Below are 14,199 nucleotides of genomic sequence, written 5' to 3' on the forward strand. Positions count from 1 at the left end.
CACTCGAAAAAGAGATTTTCGAAAGATGGGGAAACCATACAAGTAGATGAAGACCCCCCCAAACGGGTGGCTGGTCTATTGGAAGCTAGGAGTTTGGGAGGTCGGGAGGTGAGGCCCGTAATTGGCGACACCTTTAAGTGCCGACCTTGTCATGCTCGCTGGCGCCGTCTAATTCAGGCCGGGGTTGTTCTTCATCAGCGCCTCGCCATCGACTTTGCAAATCCGCGCCGCAGTCTGCGCAGGCGCATGCGCAGCCGTCGCTGTCGCGGTGGACGTAGACGCCGCCGTCGACTTCGGCAGAGGCAGGAGAAGCGGATTGGGATTTCGTCTGGGATTCGCTGAAGGCAAGATGAGCTCATTGTGGCGGCTAATTTGCATACCAGGAACTCCGAGGAATTCTAAGGCGCTGCAGAGGTTACGCCTCTGAGCGAGTCATTAAGAGAATGGGGATTGCCCAAAAGCCAAGTTATAAATAAAAATCATTTGGACTGAAAATAGCAAGATTGGTTAGAACATTTGCATTTTCTTTTTTGTTTAACGTGTCGTCTCAATTTAGTTTTGTAAGCGTTATAAATGATATATTATCTATAGGTATCAATACGTAATCTTGGAAAGAAATGCAATTAGTTAAAACGCACTTTAACGCCAAAAAATATCAACCTATGGTTAGCATCAAAAAGTATTTCAAAAGTTTGGGTGTAACATTAAACAACTTTCTGGCTTGTACTTGAGATCTCGACGTTCATTTAGAAGTATAAAGGGACATGACTAGATTGAATCGACTTGTTATTCTGGTTAAGAGTATATATATTTTTTTAAGGAAATGATTCCTACTACCTGCTTAACAAGTCTAATATCCGTTTACTACCAGTAACTACTGTTAGACTATTACTACTATGAGGAAGAAATTTCCTGGTCCCCAAAGGTTTGGAGTATATAAAACTGCTACGTGGTTTATTTCATAACTTACCACGAAATGAACATGAAATCAAGGTGCTCCACCACTGGCTGGTTGTTCTCGAGCATTCCCAATTATAAATGACCGAGGAGCTCCGCCCCCAAGCAGGTCAAGTCCGCATCGGAAAGCAGTTGAGGCCCAAATGACCACAACAGAAGCCGCCACTGACGCTTCCCCGCATTGCCAAACAATCTGCGGCTGTGAATATTTGGATTTGAATTTGGATTTTGGGCTGCTCCACATTTCGCCAGTACCGCTTGAATGTGCAGCGTTTGCTTTGGCACTTGTCCCTCGACCCTATCGATGTCCAAAATCGCATCGCATCGCATCAAAATTCAGCCGACTTACAGAGGCGATCGGCGCTTTTGGCGGACGCACTCCGCCTGCCAAGTGGGTGAGGCTCCGAACGATGATTGGGGGTGGGGCGCAAGTTGACCACGTATCTAGCGGATCTGCGTGGAAATTCAATTTCGGTTTCAGGTCGTGTCTAACTGGAAGATATTGGCGGCAGATACGATGTCGAACCGATCGCCGATCATGGCGCAGTGTGGTCCGCAGGAAATCCATGCCTCCAGCCGCGTCATGTAATCCACGCCGATTGGGTAAACATTTCTGCGAGGGCGCATAAATCGTGGCCAAAGGTGATTGGCAGTTGTGGGCCAGCAGGAGGACCCAGCTGATAACACGTACCAAAACCACTTATCCGTGTTGGCTTAGTAGCACGCATATGCAAATCCATGGGAACATGATTTGATAAAAGTTTGAATTTCGTCAACATGAAAGTGCAAGCTGGCAATTTTTATTCTATTTATGATTAGTTTAAACGTGATCTGTATTTTTGATAGACAAGACTTACTTGTTAATCAATCTCTGTGTTCAAATCCTTTCCAAACCTAAGCCATTTTGGGACAGTCTCTTTTTCTTCCGCTAATTCACCATACCTATTCATATAACAAGCAACATCTTAGCAACGAAATTGCTTTAACATCTTTAAGTTTTGGCTGAAGCGCACAATTCACTTTGCAGTTTCACAGATTTACCTTAGTAATTTGCAAAAATGCATTACGACACACGAATATGCATGTGAGCTATTCAAAGCTGCGCTTTTGCTAGTTAAGCAGTAAATCCTATTTCTGCGTACATCTATCTTTCATGGAACGCGCTAGAATGATTTATGAGCCGCATATTCCATATCAATCTTGCTCGCTTTTATCACAAACGATTTGTCCACTCATGTTCAACCGATAGACTGAACAGCCGGTCATGTTCCGCCGTCCAATTAGACGGCCACTTCGGTTGGCCATACATAACGACGAGCACTTGACGTGTTTTACATCATGTTGGTGCTGAGTGGTCCATTGAGTCCGCATGTGCGTCACACAGTCTCAATTGGAGCCTGAGTCCAGTGGCCAGCTGTTCGAATCTGACTTAATAGATCCTGTTGCACAGCGAGAAATGTATCCCAAGTTGAGAGCAGATAAGTAACCGCTGGAGCTGTGATCCTGTTAGTGCATCTAATGAGAATCATATATATAGCTATACAATAATAACTTGTGTATGATAAATGGATTCCAGATTCCAAAGAACCCCAAGACATAAAATTCAATACGAATCAAAATGTATTTTAGATCTGTTTAAGAGGTGGAATAATACTACCCGTCGTATTCCCTAATCCCATCTCTACCATCGAATCCTCGATCCAATTTCTTTCCGTACAACATCTGGAGTTGGTCCGAGTTTTTCGAGTGGTCCACATTCACAGAAGTCAAAACTCACCCAACAGGAAGTATTTGCATGTGCAGATCCCGGGATCCCGATCCAAACCAAACCAAACCGAACCGAGCCGATTCGCCAGCGCGTTCGCAGAAAGCGAAAGTAATCATCCACCGCAGCGGCCACCGGGTGGATTATTGTTTGGTTTTGCCCACGGGCACGCATGGTTAGAAGGGGCGCGGGTTGGTCGGGTGGCCGGGGGGGCGTGGCATGGAAGCTATGGCATATTTATCGCTCAGACAAATATCCATTATGCAATTTGGCATGGCTAAAACGAGCAATTTGCCGCAAATGCAATAACATCCCGGCGAACGGGGTGGGGAAAGCCGATGGTGCGGTGTTTTGGTGGTTCGATGGCTCGGTGGGGCAGGATGGCAGTGGTGCGCCCTCAAACGCAGTAAAAGCACACTGGCCTATATATACACATGAAAGCCGAGTGAGTGAAAGAAAAAAACAGCGAGTGATACTAATGGTTTAACCCGTTTGGAGCCACTTTTTATTAGGTTGAACTATAATACTCTGTTTATCTTGTTGCCAGACTAAAGATATAAAATCTTGTGGAGACTTAGTAGTGCATATATCACTTACCCCATTTTGATTATAGATTATATTTCTGAACGGAAGCTCCTTGTTCAGCCTTAAATGGGTTAAGCACGCCGCAAATTGAAGCTCTTGACAGTTGAGTTAACAGCACAGCACGGCAGCAACATGCAACATGCAACAACCAGTTGCAACAGCAGCTGACGTGGCCAGCGTTATGTCAGGGGCATTGTGGCATTGTAGAATGGGCAAAAACAATACAAATCCACACAAACACAATCAAAATGGAATTTCTTCAAAATCGTGTGATGCATTGCTTGATTAGCGCCACATCTACTGCTACTGTTAAGTAATTGCCCGAAATGCGTTTTATTGCAAATTTACGGCGTACGTGTTTCGTGCTCCATGCGTCGTGATGTGAGTTTCGCTGGGGATACATCCAAGACTGGACTCCTGTAGCTCCAACGCTGACCCACATCAATTGACACCAGCGACGACAGTTACCACTATTACCACAGAAGACATTCAAGGTCGATTGGTGGAGATGTCTTCCAAGCGATATGGAAGGGCCAAGAAATTTGGATTAGCGTGACAACTTTGTTTTGTCTCCGGCCGCACACGTTCACTTTTTGCGGCGGTCTACAGAAGGCCGCTAAGTGATCCAGTCAGCGGCGGTATATGTGCTACTTGGTCATGCATTCGGAATGATTTTAGCTCCACTCCGCGCTCTGTCTTGCGATTATGATTATGAAATGAACGTAATTTGCCCCGTATTACACAAAGCCCCGCCAAGTCAAAGTTCGATCGTCTGCCATTGTGGACAACTGAAGCATGGACCACCGCTCCCAGTCCCTCTTTACCACCGACCAGAGGGTCTTAACCCCTCGTAAACAGATGCCAACGACGGTTAATACAAATCACATATCACTACACCATGTTGGCCATGTTAACAGTCGCGCGTCCACTGTTATGCTTATTTTCGCTTGGCCGTTGAAGTTGCTGCTGCTGTTGTTGCTGCTGCTGCTGCTGCTGTTGTTGCTGCACCGACGTCACGTCTTTCTCGTGCAGCGCAGTCGGCTTGCAGCAACAACACAAAGCGCTGCTGGCGCCCGGTATAAAACGGATGAGTCGCAGCCTGTGGTTATCAGTCACCACCTGACAGTGCTCCGGTTTTAGTATCGCCTTTCGAGTGCAGCAGAGCTCAGCCCAGCCACCATGTCCGTCCTGAAAGTATTCGTAAGTGCGACAAGGATAACGTTCGAAAAAGTGTTAAGCCAAACCTCCGCGGAATGGAGCTGAAAAGGATTAAACTCATGTGGACTATCGTGAATAAAACTAACCAACTGAAACATAACAAACTCACTGAAAACTGACTTCGATAACCGAAGTATTGGAAATATACCACCAAGATCGCCTGATGGCTTAAAAAGTCTCGAATAGATATTTCAAGAAACTGCGAAAGCATTTATTTTGCAGAAATATAAATTCACCCAAAAATATTAGTTTATGTTTATCAATCGCGGACTAACATTTCATTAGATTACTTAGATTTCACCAGAATTGAACATAAATTTTGAAGTGCCAAATTAAAACTAATCACACTGATTAGTTAGCTATTTGCGTTAATCTAGCCGGACCTAACTTACTAACTTCCTTATCCCCTTTCAGATCTTCGTCGCCCTCTTCGCCGTGGCCTACTGCGCACCCAGTCCCGGCTTCTTTGGCAAACAGTGAGTATCGGCGGCGATCTGCACCTGAACTGATCCATAAATAACCCGAGCGAATCGATAAAAATACCCATTTCCCGCTTTATGCTAAGCTAACGAGCGGTCGCATGGCTTTTTAAACGCTGCGACTGCTCCGTGGGTCTATGAAATATGTGTCCGATTGCGATCGAATTGAGCAATCAAAACGCTTGTAGCACTTAGAGCCCCAGCCCCCTCCAGCAGTCTCTATATGGTGCCCACCACTGGCTACCATTGAACTTAGCCGATCTCGACTTGGCTTGGCTCGCGGCTTAGGAATTTCGCAGGCGGCGGTTGGCATTTAATTCAGCGTAATGCGCGCATAATTGTGCGAATCAATTGCCAATTGCCAATAGCCAATATGCAATAGCCATGTCTGCCAAGACGCTGGGTTCAAGCAACTGATTAGCTAACAGGCGATGGTACATGGCATTCGATCTAACCGATTTCACTTTCGATCCGCAGCGAGCACCACACCATCCACGTGCCCTACAAGGTGCACACGGTGCACCACCATCACGTTCAGAAGGTCCATGTGCCGGTGGTGAAGCACGTGCCGGTGCCCATTTACAAGGAGGTGCCCGTGCACCACGTCCACCACGAGGAGATCCCCGTGCCGGTGCACCACGTCCATCACGAGGAGATCCCGGTGCACCATGTCTTCGATGACCACCACGACCACCACGGCTGGAGCTCCCACCACGGACACGGCTGGCTGTAAGCCATCTGCCCGCTGGCCTGCTTGTCTTCAAACCCACCCACTCAGCCAGTCCCATCTGAAGCAGCCTGTAAATACTGTACAATGCTAAGTTAATGAATGTAAATAAATCACAATTCGACTGTACACAGAACAATCCTGGCGTATTTATGGCAGGATTCCCTGAAGTGGAACCTTAGTGTTTGATGGCTCACAAGTAATCTAATAAACCAAATACTTTTAATGGGAATGAAATAACGATTTTGTTATTTGAGGCTTTTTAAGTTGTTGCGATTAGGATAGATGGTTACTTTTGAAGACTCGAAACTTGCTTATCTCTATATTTATATACTATATAAGATGGTAGAATATAACCTACTTGTTAAGTAATATTTTTCAAAAGATTTTTGTTATCAGTGACAGAACTTGTACACATAAAATAAAAACCCCATATACTCAGATACTCAAATACTAATACCCTGATAGCAAATAGCCACAAATAGACACACTACCACATTTGCACCATGATATATCTACAGAGTTGCTGCTGCTGCGTGGATCTGCGAATCGGAACCATAGCAATAGGGATTTTGCACATTATAGCGGATATCCTTGGAGGCACATTTGTTGCTTTATTTGGGGAGTCGGGTAAGTGAAGCAGGATACTTGAGAGCAAGGATATGATCCTAACACCCATAGGTATTCCCGATTTGGGTCACACCCTATTCATTATCTTCGTTATGCTGCACATCCTGAGCTGCGTTTTCCTGATCATCGGCAGTATACGGGTGAGATACCAGTACAATTGATTAGTTTCAAATTATAATACTTATGATTTGATCTAGTTACGGAGCAGCTGGATGCTCTTCTACATAATAATGACTATGATCATGGCGGTAGCAATGCTCATATTGATAGTATCCGACGTCATACTCGCCGTTTGTTTCTGGGTAATGATCACGTATGCTATAATGTTCTGTAAGTAGCTAAGTGTATCTAAGATTTCACAATCCCTTAATTTTTCCCCATTGCTTCAGTTATTTGCCTTTATTCCTGGCTAGTGGCGTACTCTTTTTACGCCGCCTTAGGAGGACCTCTCTTCATCTGAATGTGATCCATTGCCAAGTAATAAATTGTACTGTGATTGTAGCAATAAAGTACTTGAATTTTTACAAATCGATCTGCATTTTAAGTGGAATAATCATCGTAGAGTACCGAAATAACTATATCTCATCTCATTTGGTTCAATCGTTTTGGATTCCAAGAATTCGAATATTCCTTTTCATGCAATAAGTTTCCCATAATCACTTCCCATTACATTTGTTTGTAAAATTACTTTCGTGAGTTGCACTTTTTTCACACACTGCCAAAAAAGAGCAAAAAAAATGGGGCAATGCTATATTGATTATAAATAAAGCAATGATTGCACGCATATTTCAGGTGAATTGGTCGGGAATGTGATAGGTTCGATTGGATCATTGCTCCATTAGTTAATCCCACTGCAAGACTGTAATTTGCAGTTGCACTTGACCTTGGGCCGGTCTCCCAAAGGCGGCAATTAAGCCGAAGTTTTGCAAGAACGACTTTCACAAAGCACTCACTTGACCAGCTCCGACTGAGGTCGACCGCCAGTCCGCGTCCGCTCCGCTCCGATCTCTCCCTTCCTACGATCTCCACGAACCCGATCCGATCCGATCCGGTCCGGTCCGTCCACTCCGCTCCTTGCCCAAGTACTTACTGTGCTGCAAGTCAGGGGCGTGGCAGGGCACATTCTCGGGGCATGAGCTCTCTTGGTTCCTAGTTCAGCACGCTTTTCAGCTAGAACTGGTCCTAGGGCAGTGGAAATGTTTAATTAAGTATATACCTTTTACACTTTCGGAACTCTTATCAATTTAACTTGAGAATTTGGGATATTTCCGTCATATAATTCAAGCTTAAAGTAGCAGGATCATTCCTTTCTGTAAATCAAGTTTCATGGAGCAGGATCTTAACAGTCTTCTTTCATACCTCATTTAGCGCACTTGACTGAATGAGTTTCTGATTGTAGACAGTTCAAATTACTTTATTTAATTATAAATGCTTACTTTGGTCAATTAATCTTTTCTTCATTAGTAAGAGTTCTATGAACCAACCAACAATTACATTTTGTAATATAGTAAGAAGTTGTAGTTGCGAATAGAACGATTTGTATACCCCCATGTATCTGCAGCTATCAACCATAGAAAGTCCCATTTCTTTGACCAACATTTTGCATTTATTTCGGCGCCAACAACAAAGAATTTCAGATTAATGTCCACTAATTGAGAACTGGGGAAAGGCGAAGCGTTAAAGGAAGCTGCGGCTGGCCGCAAGTGAGCCCTAGGCCGCCCTAGTTGCAGTACGGGAAGTTGGGGCACTGGTGCGGCGAAACTCCGGCGGGATACAGACGCTCCGTCCAGCCAGGTAGAGGAGGAGCTGCCACGGGAGCACCAGCGTGTCCGGCGTTCACGTCGCAGTAGGGATAGTTGGGGCAGGTCTGCGGATTGACGCCAGCTGGATACTTATCGCCACCGGGTGCGGCAGCAGGGGCTGCGTTCCACGAGGGCTGTGCCTGCCACTGTGGCTGCGGCTGGGGGTTCCACTGGGGTTGAGGTTGCTGCCACTGTGGCTGCGGGTTCCACTGTGGCTGCGGCTGGGGGTTCCACTGTGGCTGCGGGGCACCCCACTGCGGCTGCGGATTGTGCAGGCGCGCATTATCACAGATGGGGAAGTTGGGGCAGTCCTGCGGATTCACGCCAGCCGGATACTGGGCAGCAGGTTGGTGTTGTGGCTTGGCCACCGCCAGGGCCACGAAGGTAGCGAAAAGCTTTGAAAAGATTTTAAAAAAATATGGAATTTTTAAATGTAATAAGATACATCTGTAGTTTGAAAAATATCTGGAACTTAGGATCCTCGGATCTTAAGAACTTCAACTAAAATGTTGCAGATTTGGATTCCAGCTCCACTTAGTAGTTAAAGGAACTTTTTCAGACGCTATCCTTGTGGGCAGAAACTTGGCTCAAAGGGCACTTACCAGCTTGCAGAACATGTTGGCTGAGGTGAGTGGGTGGTTGGTAGTTGTGGAGTTGGTTCTGGTGTGGGGCTTATGGTAATCCTTGCCGAATTGGACTATGGAGTCGTAGCTCAAACTTCCAATTGGGTTCCTGGTCGGCGCTGCACTGCTGCTGCCGAGCCCGGCCATCAAGCTTATATAGCGGTGCTGGCTAGAACCGACTCTTGGCCGGGTCTCAATCTCAGCCAGAGTCTCTCGGCCAGACTCGGTTTCACTTTCATTACTGCGGCTGCTGTGCTTGTTGCTTTTGCTATTGCTGCTGCTGCAGTGGCTTTGCTTTACTTTTGCTTTTGTTTCTGTAGTTGACTGATCTCGCGCATATTTTACTTGATTGGCCCAACAGATTATTATGAGTCTTTGTTGTGGAGCGCGGACAAATAAATCGAACGGGGCCGACGGACAGATAGATATGTACAGACATACTCGTGCATACATACGGGTAATATGCTTAAACACCCAACTATGCAAACACATACGAGTGCGCACTCCCCTATCGAGTTACCGACAACATGCCGTCATTAGCAATGAACTAAGCCCCCAACTTGCATTTCGGCCAAAAAGAAATCTCCAGCCTGGGCTCGTACGGGTACATTTGACAAAGTCGCGTTGGCGTTTGGCCAATTTTCGATCCGCATTTGCCAGCGGATCAGTTCGTGAATCACTACGCTCCGCTCCGATTCGCATTTGGACTTGGATTCGGATCGTGTAAGAGGCACAGGTCGCCACCACCATCGCCATCGGCCTGCCATTGGTTCCACCATCGCCTTGGCATGCCACTGCCACATGTCGCCCGGTCTTGGTCTGCCCGGAAGGCAGCGGTGGTCCGCGTCATTGCAAACGGGTTTCGGTGCAGCGAACTTGCACTAGATCTCAATGCACAGCATTCGAGAGGCGGGGTCGCACCGAAGTTCACTTATAGGTTCTAGGGCTGCAGGATAGTTATCTAAATTCTTTGGTTTCAAAACCATTAAATCACCTCATGCCTTTGCTGGATCTTTCCCAACAGTTTTACATATCATCTGAAAGATAGCTATTCTTGGGCTTACAATCATGAGTCTGATAAATCTTTCGCACATTCATAATTCATATATCTATGGTACATTACATTTTCAATCAAATTCAGAATATCATGTATGTAGTCTGTACAATTGATACATATTTGTAGGCTTGAAGTAGTCTATGCTGGCTTTGTACTAATTTAATAAAGCAAATCAATTTCATATTCAAAGAATCATAACAATAATAATAGCTAAGATAATCAGGAATATTTGATTTGATATTTCCACACATTGCAGCCCTAGTTTCAGATTTATCCGCTGGCTGGTTCTATTTCTGATAACCCGTTGTAGGTTGACGGCCGTCCAGTCATTCGCACCACGCAGCAGTGCCAGTGTAACTGAGCTCGAGACCGCCTTACGCACCAGCGATCGCCGACTTCCTGGCCGACGACGGGCTGCGTTGGGAAATTCAATTACGCGGAAAATAGCGAAAATAGCGCAATTCGCACTGACACACAAATTATGAGCTAATCAGGCAGCGCCCAGTGCCCGCGGGTCGGCACACGACCATCGGACGGACTGGCGTCCATATTGGCCATATGAACATGTTATATTCGGGGACAGACGTGCCCAATTGTTGGCAACGGTGTAACAGATTTAGTTTAATTCTTATAATTTGTGTTTGCCGCCAGCCGCTGGCAGGAATTTGCGCGGGCGCGGCACCGTCCAATCCACACAATCCGCTCCCTGCCCCTGCCGAACACAAGTACACTGGGAGAAATCCAGAGGGTACTTCTATGCAATTGTTAGTTTACTCGCTTTGAAGAGAGTTTAAAGAATTTAATGCTCTAACAATAACAAATTTACAAATCCCAATGTATTTGGTATTTGGTTTTGCCAACAAATCTAATTAATCAACCGCGAAGAAATAAATGTAACAATATAAAATTATGATTAAATCAATAATGGTTCTTAAAAATGTAGATATAATGCATAATTCGGTTAGTAAATATTAAAAATGATGGAAAAGTTAAGAATTAAACTGAATGTTTTATATAATGAAGACTATCTAAATCCTGTGCCATTCCAAAACTAGCGATATATTTAAACGAATTGAAATACTAAGTGTAATATTAATATCGTGTGATTTTTTTCGTGTGTATGTGGGCGCTTTTGGTGCTGGTGTTGGCCGGCTAATGCGTTATGTTATGTTGCTGCACCGCCAGATTGCCAGGCGGCCAGGCCAGCCAGCCAGCCGATCGATCTCGTTAGCCTTGATCAATGGCCCGGAAAAACAGAATAAAGCTAAATAAAAGCCAGCGAAATTGAAATTGTTGACCGTTCGCATAATGCAGTGTTAGTCTGGAGTCGCATGTGTGTGTTCTCGGGCTTGTAGGTAAGTATGTATCGCTGCTGGCCAAGTGATATCGCCAGCGATGTCGGTTGTCGGTTGTCGGGTTCGCCTTTTTTGTCACACGCTGCGGCGTGCTTTAAATTATTATGCCATTAGTTGTCGCCTTATTTCGTCTAGATTTTAATTATCAATTTCCTTCTATGCTGACAGCTGTGGGAGTGCTGCCGCCCACACCTCGGGCGGCTAGGTGGGTGACCCAAAGAAAGTGCCGCGTACTCGAGGATAAATGTATTCCATTCAATGTATTCGTTTTTTTTTTCGACAATAAATTCATGATAACAGATGATTCTTTTTCAAATTTGCTTACCAATAAACAATTAAATAAGTAAGCTAAAAGCAAATAATCCAAGAATTTTGCTTGACTGGCGCCTAAAAGGCGAGGTGCCCTCAGGAGCTGGCAGCCACCTCAGCTGTGCTGGGGGCTGCAGATCCAGTCTCGATTGTCTCAGTCTCCATTGCCAAGTCTTCCGTTTCGGCGGTGGCATCCATATCAGCTCCACCAGATGGCAGCTTTTGAAGCAGGGCTCTGCGTGCAGATGGCTCTTTATCTAAAAACGAAATGAGTACTTCAGTTAGGTCGGTATTCAGTGATAATAGGGAGAAACTATTTTCAAATTACTAGTAGAAGTTAATTTCGTCATTGCTATCCAGTTCAGCGTCAGTTATTTGCTATGAATTTCGCTAGATAACCGATAAGCGAACTTAACTTCTACAAGTAATAATAATTAGACAAGCCCACTGAAAGTTAGTGACAAAAATTCCAATAAAATGACTATATACTACGGGTCTCCCCTTCGGATTAAATGTATATACCAGAGTCATCGTCGGATGATTCACTTTCTGAGCTATCGTTTCGCTTGTTTGCGGTATCCGAGGGTGCCTCAAGGGATAGCCGGGGAGCCACGGGTCGCTTCTTCCTTGCCGGGTTAAGTACATTGCAGAAGGCACACCGGAAGGTAGTGTACTCGTACTCCTCCTTCGGCAGCATTCCTGTAAAGGAGGCATATTTGTTTAAGAATAAGCATAGTACAAAATTTTACAACAAAATTATGAAAGTAAACCTATAAAACATTGCAGCTTTTAAAATATGCTACTTAAAACGAATCTCTTAAGTTAATAAAGATTGTCTTTAAGTAGAGCATTTTCTTTTATGGATCATAGAGCTAGCAAAATAAACAATGAAAGTGAAAGCATAACCGGTTTCTCATCTACGATGTCTGCAATGTTTCTATGTCTACTTATAGAAGTTCTCCTTTAGTAATCATAACCCACCGTTGTGGGCGTGGCACGCCTTGCAGATCATGCCGAATCGATCCTTTGGACTGTCACCCACGATGAAGTCCACAATGCGATCGATGGCACTTCGTGATCGATCGTCCACGATGGGAAAAGGCGATCGCCGTCGCAATTCTTGAACGGCGCGCAACTGCGGCGAAGCTGACGTCATCTGTCCCAGTGAATGTGTGCTGATGACGCTGCTGTTCAGCGATGTGTTCTGGTTGTTGTTATTGTTGCGGTAAACACTGGTGTATGGAGCCAGCGAGCGCTGCTGCTGCTGCTGTCCTCCGGCTGATGAAGTTCGTGCGACGGCAGCGACGGTCAGTGGAGACCGCTCAACTTGCGGGCGGTTGGGCGTTGAGCCGGTCGGCAGACCGCTGATGCGGAGCTGCTTCTTGTCGCCAAAACGCTCCAGGAGATTCACCGCCACCTGGGAAATGCATAATGGTACATGATATAGTTTGAAGTATCTAAACAGAGTGCATATAAAAACAGGCGCGAACTCGACTTTGTGAAAGTCGATAAATAGCTTTTGCGTTCTAGTCTGATTTGCATTGATATGAGTTCTTTAAAACAGCTGTGCCCTTTCTATGGTTTACACTACGCATCTTAGCCGAAAATAAAGAGAATATTCTAAGCTCTGATAAGGACTCTGCACTCGGGCATGTAATCAAGGGGAAGTTGTGACCCCACCTTATAGGTCTCTTTGTCCATGACCTGCTCCAATATCTTGCGCTTGTCCTCCTTCAGACGAGTCAGCTTATCGCCATTTTTGTTGAGCTTGCGCTGGAAGTACCACGTAAACAGCCGCCGCAGAAAGATGATGCTAGAGCCCGGGCGAGAAAAAGGTGGGTCAGGAACCGGATTTAGAGCGGATTAGACGGCAGCACTCACACAATGGGGAATAGCAGCAGCGGTACCAGGTACATGAAGCACTCCTGCATGGTCGGCGGGAAGTAGAAGTACCACCAGAGCCCGAAGCCCACGATATATGCTCCGATGGTGAAGCCCACGAAGTTCGTCACGAACCGGCGCTTGCGCTCCTCGGTGTTGATCATGTACTTCTCCAACGCTTGGATCTGCGTCTGCAGCCCCTCCAACACCGCCTCCGTGGACTTTTCTTTCTATAATTAGATTCGCGAATTCACGACACATATTTTTTGGGGCTCTTAGTATATTCGCTGTATACTACGTTCGGGGTCCCACGGGCCGTGGGCCGCTGCTTATACGCACCCGCAGCTTGGATAACACAAATCCCATGGTGTATGATCCGCAATTTAACTAGAAACGAACAAACTTAGACATTTACTTGACTATTTTGCTATTTAACCGCCCGCTTGCCTAGATATTATTTGCGCTCAGCGTGACCGTGCCTGTACCTTTCGAATACACCGCGGGAACCCACCAAAAATACCAAATTCCTACAGTGCTATCGCGGACTCAAACCACGAGAGAATGTCCAATTGGAAATGTCCGCGTCTGTTCAAATTTCAAACTTTAAATATTTCATATTCTTATATGAAACCAATTTGAACGATTGATTATATTCATAATGGAACATTAAGTACTGAAGGTAAAACAAATTTACGAAGCATTGGGGCCTGAAGAAAATGAGTGTTAGAGTCGCCATTATTCACATGCCTTTATACTTAAAAACTATTTTTGTGGAACAATACGCCTTTTAACAAATTGTTGTTACTGTTAA

General features: G+C 45.3%; 4 protein-coding genes across 5 annotated transcripts, besides 1 other annotated feature; 2 read left to right on the forward strand and 2 right to left on the reverse strand.

The window, feature by feature from the left end:
• Positions 1-710: 710 nt before the first annotated feature.
• Positions 711-811: a mobile genetic element.
• A 3,602-nt stretch (positions 812-4,413) lies between these two features.
• Positions 4,414-5,865, forward strand: CG14752 (uncharacterized protein). The gene is made up of 3 exons (NM_136549.3): positions 4,414-4,507; positions 4,940-5,001; positions 5,482-5,865. Exons 1-3 carry the CDS (start codon positions 4,487-4,489, stop codon positions 5,735-5,737), a joined length of 339 nt encoding a protein of 112 aa, NP_610393.1. The 5' UTR covers positions 4,414-4,486; the 3' UTR covers positions 5,738-5,865.
• Positions 5,866-6,111: 246 nt separating this feature from the next.
• On the forward strand, positions 6,112-6,886 carry CG43183 (uncharacterized protein). The gene is made up of 4 exons (NM_001259274.2): positions 6,112-6,361; positions 6,413-6,501; positions 6,559-6,691; positions 6,751-6,886. The coding sequence occupies exons 1-4, from the start codon at positions 6,238-6,240 to the stop codon at positions 6,819-6,821; spliced, it is 417 nt and encodes a 138-aa protein (NP_001246203.1). The 5' UTR covers positions 6,112-6,237; the 3' UTR covers positions 6,822-6,886.
• Positions 6,887-7,947: 1,061 nt separating this feature from the next.
• Positions 7,948-8,918, reverse strand: CG8736 (uncharacterized protein). Its single transcript, NM_136550.4, has 2 exons — positions 8,766-8,918; positions 7,948-8,558 (listed from the first exon to the last, which is right to left on the reverse strand). The coding sequence occupies exons 1-2, from the start codon at positions 8,778-8,780 to the stop codon at positions 8,082-8,084; spliced, it is 492 nt and encodes a 163-aa protein (NP_610394.2). The 5' UTR covers positions 8,781-8,918; the 3' UTR covers positions 7,948-8,081.
• Positions 8,919-10,888: 1,970 nt separating this feature from the next.
• On the reverse strand, positions 10,889-13,879 carry Lnpk (Lunapark). 2 transcript variants are annotated; one of them, NM_001299272.1, is made up of 7 exons: positions 13,836-13,879; positions 13,728-13,775; positions 13,389-13,618; positions 13,188-13,320; positions 12,489-12,924; positions 12,030-12,206; positions 10,889-11,764 (listed from the first exon to the last, which is right to left on the reverse strand). In NM_001299272.1, the coding sequence occupies exons 2-7, from the start codon at positions 13,752-13,754 to the stop codon at positions 11,604-11,606; spliced, it is 1,164 nt and encodes a 387-aa protein (NP_001286201.1). In that variant the 5' UTR covers positions 13,755-13,775; positions 13,836-13,879; the 3' UTR covers positions 10,889-11,603. The 2 variants fall into 2 exon arrangements, with proteins under 2 accessions (NP_001286201.1, NP_610395.1); NM_136551.3 differs by having other exon boundaries at positions 11,445-11,764; positions 13,728-13,879.
• Between the last annotated feature and the right edge of the window lie 320 nt (positions 13,880-14,199).

The sequence above is a fragment of the Drosophila melanogaster genome, chromosome 2R (genome assembly GCF_000001215.4).
Source record: "Drosophila melanogaster chromosome 2R".
In the NCBI taxonomy this organism is placed as follows: domain Eukaryota; kingdom Metazoa; phylum Arthropoda; class Insecta; order Diptera; family Drosophilidae; genus Drosophila; species Drosophila melanogaster.

What these genes read in the sequence shown, in the direction of transcription:
- CG43183 (NM_001259274.2), top strand. Translation starts at nt 6,238, where the DNA reads ATGATATATCTACAGAGTTGCTGCTGCTGCGTGGATCTGCGAATCGGA. An exon ending in TGCTTTATTTGGGGAGTCGG is followed by an intron (nt 6,362 to 6,412) that starts GTAAGTGAAGCA and finishes TAACACCCATAG; the next exon opens with GTATTCCCGATTTGGGTCAC. An exon ending in CACGTATGCTATAATGTTCT is followed by an intron (nt 6,692 to 6,750) that starts GTAAGTAGCTAA and finishes CCATTGCTTCAG; the next exon opens with TTATTTGCCTTTATTCCTGG.
- CG14752 (NM_136549.3), top strand. Translation starts at nt 4,487, where the DNA reads ATGTCCGTCCTGAAAGTATTC. An exon ending in TGTCCGTCCTGAAAGTATTC is followed by an intron (nt 4,508 to 4,939) that starts GTAAGTGCGACA and finishes ATCCCCTTTCAG; the next exon opens with ATCTTCGTCGCCCTCTTCGC. An exon ending in CCCGGCTTCTTTGGCAAACA is followed by an intron (nt 5,002 to 5,481) that starts GTGAGTATCGGC and finishes TTCGATCCGCAG; the next exon opens with CGAGCACCACACCATCCACG.
- Lnpk (NM_001299272.1), bottom strand. Translation starts at nt 13,754, where the DNA reads ATGGGATTTGTGTTATCCAAGCTGCGG. An exon ending in CTGCTGCTATTCCCCATTGT is followed by an intron (nt 13,321 to 13,388) that starts GTGAGTGCTGCC and finishes CCCGGGCTCTAG; the next exon opens with CATCATCTTTCTGCGGCGGC. An exon ending in TGGACAAAGAGACCTATAAG is followed by an intron (nt 12,925 to 13,187) that starts GTGGGGTCACAA and finishes TGCATTTCCCAG; the next exon opens with GTGGCGGTGAATCTCCTGGA.